Source organism: Paralichthys olivaceus, chromosome 4 (assembly GCF_024713975.1).
Source record: "Paralichthys olivaceus isolate ysfri-2021 chromosome 4, ASM2471397v2, whole genome shotgun sequence".
Taxonomy (NCBI): Eukaryota; Metazoa; Chordata; class Actinopteri; order Pleuronectiformes; family Paralichthyidae; genus Paralichthys; species Paralichthys olivaceus.
The window spans coordinates 4,706,022-4,717,840 of NC_091096.1; the positions used below are offsets into that span (position 1 = coordinate 4,706,022).

At 44.4% G+C, this 11,819-nt stretch overlaps 1 protein-coding gene across 1 annotated transcript; it reads right to left on the minus strand.

Moving 5' to 3' along the window:
* Positions 1-715: 715 nt before the first annotated feature.
* LOC109636990 (uncharacterized) lies at positions 716-10,799 on the minus strand. Its single transcript, XM_020099057.2, has 11 exons — positions 9,433-10,799; positions 9,175-9,288; positions 8,222-8,416; positions 7,959-8,136; positions 5,627-5,810; positions 5,296-5,393; positions 4,748-5,143; positions 4,422-4,598; positions 3,954-4,141; positions 2,722-2,945; positions 716-1,491 (listed from the first exon to the last, which is right to left on the minus strand). Exons 1-11 carry the CDS (start codon positions 9,583-9,585, stop codon positions 891-893), a joined length of 2,508 nt encoding a protein of 835 aa, XP_019954616.2. The 5' UTR covers positions 9,586-10,799; the 3' UTR covers positions 716-890.
* Positions 10,800-11,819: the final 1,020 nt, after the last annotated feature.

Below are 11,819 nucleotides of genomic sequence, written 5' to 3' on the forward strand. Positions count from 1 at the left end.
GCACATGAAATACAGAGGGATTGGTTTCAGCAGAATCACTACTGGCAGCCCTGTGAGGAGGAGATAATTACCACTTTGACAAGCTTTGATCACAGGTGCAGTTATTCTCAGGATGTCAGTGTTGATAGAACAATGAGATGACGGCCCCCGAAATTCAGCTGAATTTGCCCTAGTTTTGCTTCGTTCTCCCCCCTCGTGCTCAGATTCTGAATAGAAGCATTGTGTGACACATGGGGAGGAGAGAACAACAGAACGAAGGTAGTTGACGTGGCATGGCTTAGCTGTCCGTAACTCTCTTTTGATTTGTAGAAGTGGAGAGAGGGGATCTAGCGATGGCTACTGAAATTTTCCGGGTGGGGGGATAAAATCATGGATTAGTCATCCGTGACCTGTAAATACTGTGGGCGGGATGAATCACTGCGGTTTCTTTTTTGTCGGCAGGCAGAAAATGATGCGAGGGATCAGTCAGCCTCGTGCTCGTGTCAGTTTTAGCAAAGTAAGAGGTGTGGAGTCATGAGGGGTAACGCTGGTGGGAGGAAGAGGAAGAAAAAAAAAAAAGATAAGGTGAAGACCAAACCTCGCCACAAAGAAGATTTCGTGATCTCTTTGAAAATGCATCCAGACCCCAGAGCAAACCTCCTACGCCACCTGCCTGGGATAAATTAAGATGCAGCATTTCTTAGCCGGGCCACCCAGTTGAAAAGGGAGAGATCAGTGTGTGTGTGTGTGTGTGTGTGTGTGTGTGTGTGTGTGTGTGTTTAAAGGTCAAACCAGTTGAATTAGTCATTTTTCCTTCATGACCTCTGAATGTAAACAAATGATCCAATGACTTCTCATTTCGGTGCTTTGTTGATTATGTAGCTGTTACTTCCTCCCTCCTGCAGAAATCATTAGTATTTTACCTCCTCCTGGATCCTGCTCATTAGCCCTGCACTGATGTTGTTCTCCTGAAGGCTCAGATGTCTCAGTGGGAGCTGTGCCCTGCAAAGCAGCGCCCCCATGATGTCATTTCCTCCTACGTCGCTGATGCCGTTCCTGTCCAGGTCCACCTGCCGCAGACCCGTGTTCTCCCTCAGCGTGTCGGCCAGCAGCCTGACGCCGGGGTCCCCCAAGTTGTTCTCGTCGAGGATGATGTGAGTCAGCGAGGTGTTTCCCTTCAGGCTGTCGAAAAGTTCCTTCCACGCGGCTAGATCGGCGGCACCGGTCTGTGCCAGCCCCAAATACTGGAGATACGAGTGGTACCTCAAATACGATGCTAACACCTTCACCCCGTCACTGCCCAAGCCGTTTCCCCCGACATCAAGTTCTAAAAGTGCAAAAACCCTGAAAGAGCGCCACCCAGTGGGCAGCTGCAGAAGCGTATTTTGTTCGGATGGGAACAGCATTGCTTGTTGGATGGCAGCCGCGGCTCTCGCTGTTTGCTCCTGCAGCTCAGCGATTCCATTCAGCAGGGTCATCACGCCATGGTCCCGCAGTTTGTTTCCAAACAAGCTGAAGAGAGATAAAAGAAAGTGGTTACCATTCCTCCTTCCTTCCCTTCCGTTAAAAGGAAGCAGCTCGATATGAAGTGCTCCCTCACGTTATCAGTTATGAGCTATAACAAACTTTCACAGGCACATATGCTTTTTTAAACTGCTTGATCTTCAGCTTCATTACATCTAATGGGAAAATTCTTCTTGTATGTCAAAAGATTTATTTTTCCCCGTCATTGACTCAGACATATTTGGTGTCTCTATATAAATGTACAGTAGATCTGAGGAAGGAAGTGTTTGAACTGGTGCATCATGGGTGTAGTTGAGATTTAAAATGTGAATTTCCATCCTTATCTTGTCAGTACTTGAAACCATTACATGAACACGCTGGATCTGCTGTGCACATGAAAGAACCCCTTTGACAGTTTGGGAAAAACAGTTCTGATGAGAAGATCAATACCATCATGTCTGTCTGTTACATATTATTCCACAGCCAGCAGCTGCTTCACTGATTTCTAAATACTGGAATATCATTTCTAGTTTCTGTGATTCTTACAGAAACCTCAGCATGAAACGACTGTTCCACATTTTACTGGGGAGGTTATGTGGTTTGTTAAGTTAAATGGCTGAGACCAGTTACTTCCTGGAGTCTGTGCTTGTTGCTGGGCAGCTATTCCATTAAATTTATATATCTAATGGACGGATCAATAAGACAGTATCTTCTTGCCAAACTCTCTGCCAGAGGTTAAAATATGTTTTTACCAATGTTCAGCCCACGAATGTTCCCATCTTTGGAAAGAAATCTATTTGACGTATCCTTGGACTTTTTAGTTTGACCCATGTGCAAACATGGAGGAGGCAGGTTTATGACTTTAAATACAGTCTAAGTTTCAAACAAAGACAAAATGCCCCTTTCCTGTTTTATGTTTTGCATTTATTAGTGTATTTTAGTGAAACTCTGAAATTCATATTCAGCCCTTTTAATCTGCATCAATTCACTTAAATACTAATGAGTTATCATGTGACCTTTTGTGTTAGGTTGGGAAAAGGAAGTAACACAGAGAGGCAGTGGAGGTGTTTCTTGTTCACACCAGAGAGAAGGATTGTGTCAGTGATGAGTCTAGTGTTGGTTCTGCTGTATCTTCTCTGTTCCTGGATCTGCTTGTTATTCTGTGTGTTTTCTGAGTTGAATTGTTATTCTCTCTCAGATGTTGGGTGTAACATGGGATGAGCGGAGCCCGGGACTCACTGAAGGCCTTTGACCTGAGGCTTCACTCTGAGAACGTCCAGCAGGATGTGAGAACCATATGGGCCAATGAGGTTGAGGTTGAGGTTGAGCAGCGTGACCTCAGACCGGCTGGACTTCAGGGCCTCGGCCAGTCTCAGCAGGAGGTCGTCCGTCAGGTCCGTGTTCCTCAGGACCAGCTGCTCCACCTCATCGGATGTGCTCAGGACCGTCATCATGGCGTCGAGCTGCAGCCGCAAGACAAGACAAGGCTGTAAAAGTACTGCGTTTGAATTGGGTTGTTATTTTGGGATTTGGCTCAGTGCAAGACATCCGCAGAAACTTTCTCCAAAAGGTCAACCTTTCACTGATAATAAAATGTTCGGTATCTATTTTAGAGTTTATCCACAGGGCTTTTGGAAAGATAAGGCCAAGGGTTATATAACGTTGAAAAAAGGTTTTTGGGGCTGCAAATATTTAACAATCCATCTAAAAAACCAATATATTTATTTATTTTATTTCTAAAGCAGTTTTCTCTCCTATAATCCTGGAGGGAATTGGTCTCTTACATGAGGATACAAGAATTAGAAAAAAAAGTAATGCAAACAGTTGCTTTTATCTCATCTAACCTCTGGTTCACCTTCATCGCCGGAGTATTTGTAAAATACAGAAATCCTTTTTTGTAGCAAACGTAGATTATGTTTTTCTCTCTTGCAGAAATAATCACAGCCCTGGGAATCTAGTGTTGCCGGCGTGAAGCATTTACTGTCTGTGTGTGAGAGCAGGGGATTGAGATGAGAGTGGGACCGGTGCTGGAGGTTTTCTGAACACAGAGATGTGGGTGAGTGAGGTTAGAGTCCAGAGAGACATACGGTCTGGCCGGTGGCCACGTCCACTGGGCCACTTTGCTGAACCTTGAGGAATTTTTCAGGCTTGGTCGGAAGCTTCTTAATCGTGATGGATACAATGAAGCCAAACCCCCTCGGAGTCCTAGATAAACCTCAGTGACCATTTGTAACAACCGTTTGTGTATTTCTGAAAAATAATGTTTTAGGTTTTAGGAGTGTATACAAAAATCGAAGAGTAGGGCAATGCCAAGGTACCCTTAGTCTGTATTCTCTTTAATGGCCAGCGGAGGGCGACTCTAGTTGGGGAAGTGTAAGTATTTGTGAGACTCATATTTTTTTCATATCAGATTATAGTTTTAAAATATCTTAAATTGAACTTGTTGAAATCTGCAGAAACCTTGAACACACCTGTTCCTGCAGTTCTCGTTCTTTATCAGGCTCTTCTTCATCAGGTCTCCGGCTCCCCGTGTCCTCCTCTTCCTCTGGCTCTCCATGCAGCTGCGGGACGGTGTCACTCTCTGGACTGAGCTCCGCGTCTGAGCCCGGAGCTCCGGGGCCCGATGAGAGCCTCTTCTGGAGCCGGCACCTCTCCAGGACTTTGGATGCAGAGAGAGAAAATAAAACACTGCTTAATAGAGAAATGAGGTCTGCTGCAGAGAGATTTATGAATGCAAGTGTGTGATTGTGTGTCTGTGTGAACAATGTCTGTGTAACCTCTCCCGCTCGTCATCCATCTGCCGTCCAGACAGACGCTGTTCAATGCATCGCTTTGTTGCAAACTCAAACCTCCTCTGCTAAAGACTATTTCGTAAATCTGTTACAGCTCTCGGGGGGGATTCCAGCTCGTTCCTACTGTGCTGCGGTTTCTTTACTCACTGTTTGCCTTGAACCAGTTGTGTTTGTTTGGGCCGCGCTCCAACGCGCTGCTCATTTCCACACATTCCTCATAGAAGTCCCTCAGTCTTTCCCCATCTCTGTTTTTCCCATTTGATCCCTGCTCCTTCTGTTTCACTCTCGTCTGCTGAGTCGTTGCTTCCTCAACCTGCAATGAATCTTTGAAAAGAAAAACTCTTGTTCTTTCTCATTTGCTTTTTTTTTTTTCACCACAAAGAATATTAAATCGAAATACCACATGCAGAAGGACTGAAGTTCGTCCACATCTCCACTTGAGAGATTTTCTTCTCGATACTTTTGCTGCTCACCCACAGTTTTGCTCGTCTTCTTCGGTCTCGGCTGCTCCGTCTGCAGAGCTGTGACGCTCCTGCTTGTTCTCTGCTCTTCCCCGGCAGACGATGCTTGCTCTTCACATTTTTCTGTCACAGTTGACCTCTGAGACACATCCGCTCCTCTGCCTTTCTGTCCTTCCTCCCTTCCATCATTCCCTGCTCTCTTGCCTCCTTGGCCTTTGTCTTTCTTTCGAGTCTGACTCTTCTTTCGTTTCTTCTCGGAGATCTCTGCGAACCTGGCCGCAGCCTGGTCCTCGCTGTCTGTAGATGCTCCACCACTGTCCCTGATGTGCTTCCTCATCCTCCTCATCGATTTTGTCTCCGGTTTGGCCGGGATGAAAAGAGGCGACGACGGACATGACTCAACTGTGCCTGAATTGTGCAGACGAGACAAAAAGAAAGAAAAGAAAAGTTTATTTTGTCAGAAACTAGTCCACTAGAATCATGGACTGGGGCCTGAAGTAAAAAGATATATATAAATTAACTGTATTGGAAACTGAGAAACTGGTTTCCAGGCTTTGTACCGTTGCCAGGGTTCTGCTCCAGAGGGAGAATTAAGTTCTTCTCTGGGTCGTTGTTCAGCTGCTGGCAGGAGCTGTATTTGTTTCTGAGACTTGTACATCTGAAAAAGATGAAAAATGCTTTTTTATCACGGCTCTTATTTCCACCTCTGCACCCCCCCCCACTTTGTTCCCTCATGTCATGCAATATGCATCTCTTTTCCTCCTCTGTCAACCCCCTAATACGTTATATATCTGCAGAGCAAGGGCTTTACGCGATCTGTTTTGACTGCTGCTAATTTCTAATTTTCTGCCGATGTCACGCTGTCCGTCTCTCAGGGGGATGAAATCTAACCTGTAGCAGGGGATCCCGCCCGCCAGCCACGACAGTCTGAAGCAGCTCTTCCTGCCCTGCTGGAAGCCGGGAGCGTAGCGGTACTCGCAGCAGGAGCTGATCCTCGCCACCATGATGCCATTAACGTACAAGGTGGCGCTGAAGGGAAAACCTCGGTGTCTCTGAGAGAGGAACTGGAACTGCTCTGAAAGACAAAATTATGAAACGCTGGAAGGTTGGAGATGATTGTGTTTGATCTCTCTAATAGATTCCGTGTGGTTATCTCACTGCAGGTCCAGGAATGGTTTTCCATGTGTTCTGTGCTCATCGAGCTGACAGAGGAAATATCACGCGGCAATGGTGCACTACGGTCTTTGGTTTGAGACCCTATATAGTCACAAGTTACAAATACTATAAAGATGGGATATTTGAGGTGGAGGGTTTTTTCTTGAATTGCTTGGCTCAGCTAATCATGACATTGTGTTATTTCTTCTGTAGGTTCAGGCTGTTCCTTTCAGTTCACTGCAACACAAGGTCAATAACAGCTCTGATAGTCAGTCTCTCACATTGAGCCTGTTCTTGTGTTTTTTCTGTTTTTAAAGCAACAGTGAGCAACTTTTTTTTACTGAGAATGTTTCCTCTTTCATTTCCTCTCCTCACCTGGAGCATCTGTTCTTATATGGAACTGTGGTGAGTGGGTATCTACGATCTCCTGTGAGAAGTGTGGAACTTCAGTCACAGCCTCGACTGTCAGAATCAGGTCCAGCAGGTTGAAGAGTCGAGCTGAACTGTAGATCGGTTAAAAAGACTAAGACGTCTTTAAAAACCAGAGTTTATCCTCAGTATTCAGCAGGAAACTTAAAAAATATGAATAATTCTATACAGGGTTTTGATCTGTTACAGCAGCAGCTCTTCTGGTTCAGGAAGCCGGGGATTGTGGGTAATAGCCATCATTTAGTTTTGATTTGATAAACTGTGTTTTTTTTGTTTTTTTTTCCACCGATAGACCTAATCACCACATGTGTCTGCAGAGGGCGCCATCGCTCAGTTAAAAGTTACATAATGTTGCTTTACGTAAACTGTAAACTTTTTAACGTGCACATGTGGCTCAGACAGTCACTGGTGGAGAGAACTGCACAAAGAAACTGGTTCAGTCAGAGACAGAGAAGACTTCAGTCAGTTCAGACTGAGGTTTGTTTTTTTTTGCTCAGTTACTTTGTTTGACTTTAAATTAAGTTTAACACAAAAACTACTGGATGGATTTCCATGAATCTCGGTGGAAGGATGCTTCAGCTAAGAGAACATATGATTTTTCGCAGCTCCCGATCAGGGGGTGGAGAATGGAGACGTTAAAATGTCCAACATTTTCAACAACTTCCCAGAAAGTAATTCATGGATCTAGATTTTAAAAACCAGGAACATTTGGGTGAATGATGCTTTTGGTTTAATGTAAAGGGACAGTTGGGAGGAGATATGTGATCTACTGGGAGTCACTCATACATGTACTGAAAGTCTGGTTTGCATGTGTTGATGAGCTGAGAGCTCATTGTTAAAGAGGGATCGAACATCTCTGATTGTTCTGTTTCGGTCATTAGAAAAGGAAACTAAATCCAAACCTAAACCAAACTTATTCGGCTCTGACCAAGAATCAGTCAAAGTTATTTCTAACATAACCCACAATGACAACTGCACCATCAGCTTCCTGTGGCGTGTGATGTTCCAGTGAAAACACAGTGAGGTCTGTGAATAAAACCAAAACTCTCAGAATGATTAAGGTCACACATTTTCTTCGTATTCATGTTCGGCTCAAATCCGCCCGAGGCCGCACATCATCATCATCATCCTCCTCTTTTTTACAATGTTGCTTTGAGGGAAGACGAGAAATTAAATCTGGGAAAATGGGAAAAAGCTTTTAACACCACTAATTTCTCTCACCTTTTATTCTGACTGTGATTGATGTGGGGGCAAATGTTCCTACAGGGGGTTTTCTTTGTGTGTGAAAATGATGCTGATAACAAAGATGTTTAAAGACAGAAAGTTGGTGGAAGGGTGGGACGCAAAGAATCCATTAAAGTTTGGAACAGAATTTTTTCTCTTTCTTTAAAACATTGTGAGAAAGTGTGTTTTTTGACATGTTCATAGATTTCAGGGAGCAGTTCATGGATCTCGTTGGAAAAAATAATATTCAGGGACCTGAAATCTATGAGTGTGTTCAACCTTGTTCAGCTCGGTTGAATTTAAGGGGACGGTTGGGCCTTGACGGAGGAATACGCCGTTAACTGTACATCAAATGCTCTCTTGTGCACCCCTTCGTCCATTCGAGTGAGTCAGCTTCACATTTCACAGCTCCTACCTCCTGGAGTCACCAGGCCCTTGAACACACAGATGTTCTCCCCTCCGTTGACCTGCTGCAGCACCTTCAGCTCATCCTGAGTGGACTTCAACCCCGACCCCTGGCGACCTTGGCCCAGGTAGATCATCATCACGGTGACGTTGGATTTCTTTGCCTCTCTTTGCGCCTTTAGGTTACTCTGATGTGGAGAGAGCAGGAAGGCGTGGATCTCAAAACACGTCCGAGATCACGTTGACGTACGTTGGTTTATAATGTCAGATTACCTGTTTTTTAGGGAGACCTCCTGTTCTCTGGGAGGCAACTGAAGAGAAGGATCCTCGTCGCTTGTCATACAGGTAGGGACAGGACTGACTCAGAGCTCCTCTCATTGAGCTCAGATTTGAGGCCTTCGTTGTGATGTCTGGCAGGTAAATGTCGTCTTTAGCAGCTCTCGTAGAGCGAGACGTTGACTCATTCAGCTACAATCACAGGATGGAAACCGTCTTAAACGCAGCTCAGAGATAGACTGAACATAAAGATGGACGGCAGGACAGTGTCCCGATCGCTGTTGATTTGTTTGTTTGTCAGCAGGATTATGTAAAGAACATAAAACGGATTATCGTGAAACTTGCTGGAGGGATTGGATGATTGGATACGGCCCAAGAAAGAAGCCATTCAATTTTAGCACAGATCCGAACAAAGCTGCGGAATTTTCTGTGTCTTATATTTACGGGAATTTCTCAGGCAAGAATTCATATACTTGAAAAAACAGGCATATTTCGGGAACTGATTTCTATGAGTAGTAATTTGGTGCAGCTTCATTCAATTTGATATGGTCTCTACTGAGTGCCATTCCGGTCCGTGTGCTAGCATGTGTGTGAATACAGCAAGTTGTCTGCATTGTGTGTTTTATGTCGTTCAGAAAACACAAAACTCTTATCAAATATTTATCTCTTCTGCTTCTCATTTGCATTTTAATAAAAACAACTCTGAATGTGAGAGATTTTCTGTCATGAATATTTAATCAATTGCAAAATGTGAGGGGAAAATCACATGCATTAGAAGATTCTGAATAAACAGTGTATTTGACTTCATGTATTATTGGTGCCACAATGTAGCTGGTTGATAAAAATCTGCTTCACTGTCCAATTTGAATATCGCCACCACATCAGTAGTACACTACATCAGATCAGCGAGCGTCTCTCATACTAGTGAAAATGAAATGCTCTTCACTCACTTTGTAGATCTCCACGGTGTCAGGGTTCTCGAGCAGGAGGAGTCTGCTCTTCCCTCTGATCAGACTGGCTATGGAGTGGATCATTTTAGCGTCTCTACCAGGCCGAGCTGGGATCTGTTCAAAAAGAGGAATCAGATCAGAGCGTTCAGTTGTGCAGATAATAATATCCACAGCGGTTGAGTGTTTCTAAAAGCAATTAGACATCGATGAATAAAGAATGTGCAGCCGACAGTCGAGACGTGATGATTAAACTCTTACGGGAGTGTCTCTGTCTCCTCCTCCTCCTCCTTTATACAAGAGATCCTGAAGAAGAGTCCTGCTGCTGTTTCTCCTGATTCTCCTCATTGACTCCCTCTGATATGACTCCATTCTCAACTGAGCCATTAATAATACAAACACAAACAGCAACATGAACAAACATCAGTCTGTAAAATACGTCAGAGGTGCAGACTATATAAGCAATAGCCTTTTCTTTTTGTACATCTGATATTATTTAAGTCTGATGAAGCAAAATCGGAGCTACTGAAGCTTTATTACTGAGCTGTAGTGTAAACAGCTGCATGGTGACATAACACGTGTGGAAGTTTTGCATCTGTGTGATTTGAGGATGTGCGACATCATTCAGTCTGCTGAGTTTGATAAAAAGTCCTGAGATGAGAGTATTTGGTTAAAACATGGATGAAATGTTGGATTAGTTCAGACTCCTGTGGTTCTGCAGCTCAATGAACAGCATAAAAAAAGTCGCGTCGGTTGGAGCTTTGATCAACGCTGCAACAGAAACTGTCTGCACAGGAGAAATGTAAATTAAGATGACACCCATCTTTGCTTTTTCCTCTGCACGATAACAAGCCTCCATTGTTTCAGCCTGTTACAGCATCTGTAACCTAATCGCTGCGTCTGCAGCCCAGTCATCTGCCGGGCCGGTGAGGAGGCAGCAGGCAGCCATCTCCTGAGATTAACTGCTCTGTGTACAGCATGCATGAGTGCACCTCAGCCTCAGATGGTAAATAGGACAAATGTGAGTCTTGCTACTGTATTGTCGGTCCAGCCCACTCTCTTGATGTCATTGTGAGTGGCCCAGTTTGTTTTTATTTGTAAGCGTTGACAACAGGTTTTAAGAGAACAAACATTTGTAGTTTTTATCGTAACATAAGATCCTGATGCTGTAAATCATAATCTCAAAACTTTGAAAGTTATCCAGCATCATGTGCTCACAGCCTGTAGCCTATATACATTTTAAAAATGATGCTTAAAATATCAAACGTATACAAACAAGCATATTTCTCCTTCACACTAGATCGTTACCCTATTATTAAACTAGTGTCACCCAGAGAGCGCACACGTCCACCAAGGCCCAACAGCCCCCGTATGAAACCACACTTACAATCACTAGATATGATCTGCACCAAACTGCAAACAATCCTGAATATTAGTCCCCTATGTTACAGAAAGTGACAAACTTTCTGAACTGTTCAGATCAAATTTGACTTAGTTGGGCTCAGTAATTCTTTCTGATCTATTATAAGAAGTTTAAACTTAATTATGTTCTGTCACATCAGAGCCTAAGGACAGATCTTACCTGCAGACTCGTCCAGATACGGAGTTGAATGTTTCCACCCGGTGACCTGATACCTCCTCAGCTGTTGATCTCCTGTTCTCTGCTCTCTCTCTCTCTCTCTCTCTCTCTCTCTCCACACATGTCGGTGACACCTGAGCAGCCGACACCTTTGGCACCCCCCCCCTGCCCAACACTGGTCCCTCATTCATCTTTAATTGTCCCTGACCTTCACTCAATACGCTCTGACCACATGTACCGTCACTTTTGAGGCTCTTCTCCAAACTTTTATTAAGCTTAGAATTTATACAAAGATGCACGATGCCTCTCTCAGAAAGGAAGCCAAAATATCCGCAGAGTCATAATCACGATGTTTCACCTGAAAACTCAACTTATCAGAAACGACCTAAAATGAAAGAAACTATTTGTGACTTTTTAGTGAGCTGCGATGTCGGCCATCTTTATATACATTCTATGGTTCATATGGGCAGGAGAAGAAGAAGAATGCCCGGTCATGAGCAGTGAACACACACATCTGGAGCAGTCAGCAGCTACAGTTGGGGGATTTGGTGCCTTGCTCAAGGGCATCCCAGCCTTGTATGTTGAGGGAGGGGAATGGTTCTTTCCAGCTGCACACATTTTCTCCTGCTGAACCTTGTGACCTTTCATCTCATGTCGTCCTCTGATCTGTAGACGAGGTCGCCATCATAGTTCCACCGCTAAACAAATAGAAACTAACTGAAGGCAGCTGAAGGTCTATAAATAGACACTAACTCAGTTGATCAGTTACCCTCAGACTGCACAGGCCTTGTCAGCAGATGATGTTATTGTTATATAACAGGCATTTTCCTGCTGTTGGCCCATAAAGAGCGCCTCGTTCTCGCTTCATCTCTCCTCTGTGAGCTCTCTGAATAGTCGCTCTGTGTGCACGCCTCAGCTCCCTCACAGAGCCGGACCTGCCGAGTCCCGCTGCAGGCCAACGGGCTCCGTCTGCATACTGGATCAATTACATCCAAAGAACTGATAGGGGGTCTGAGTGTATTTGGCTTGGCAGTGCAGCATTTGCTTCCTGCCATGTCCGCTGAGCCAA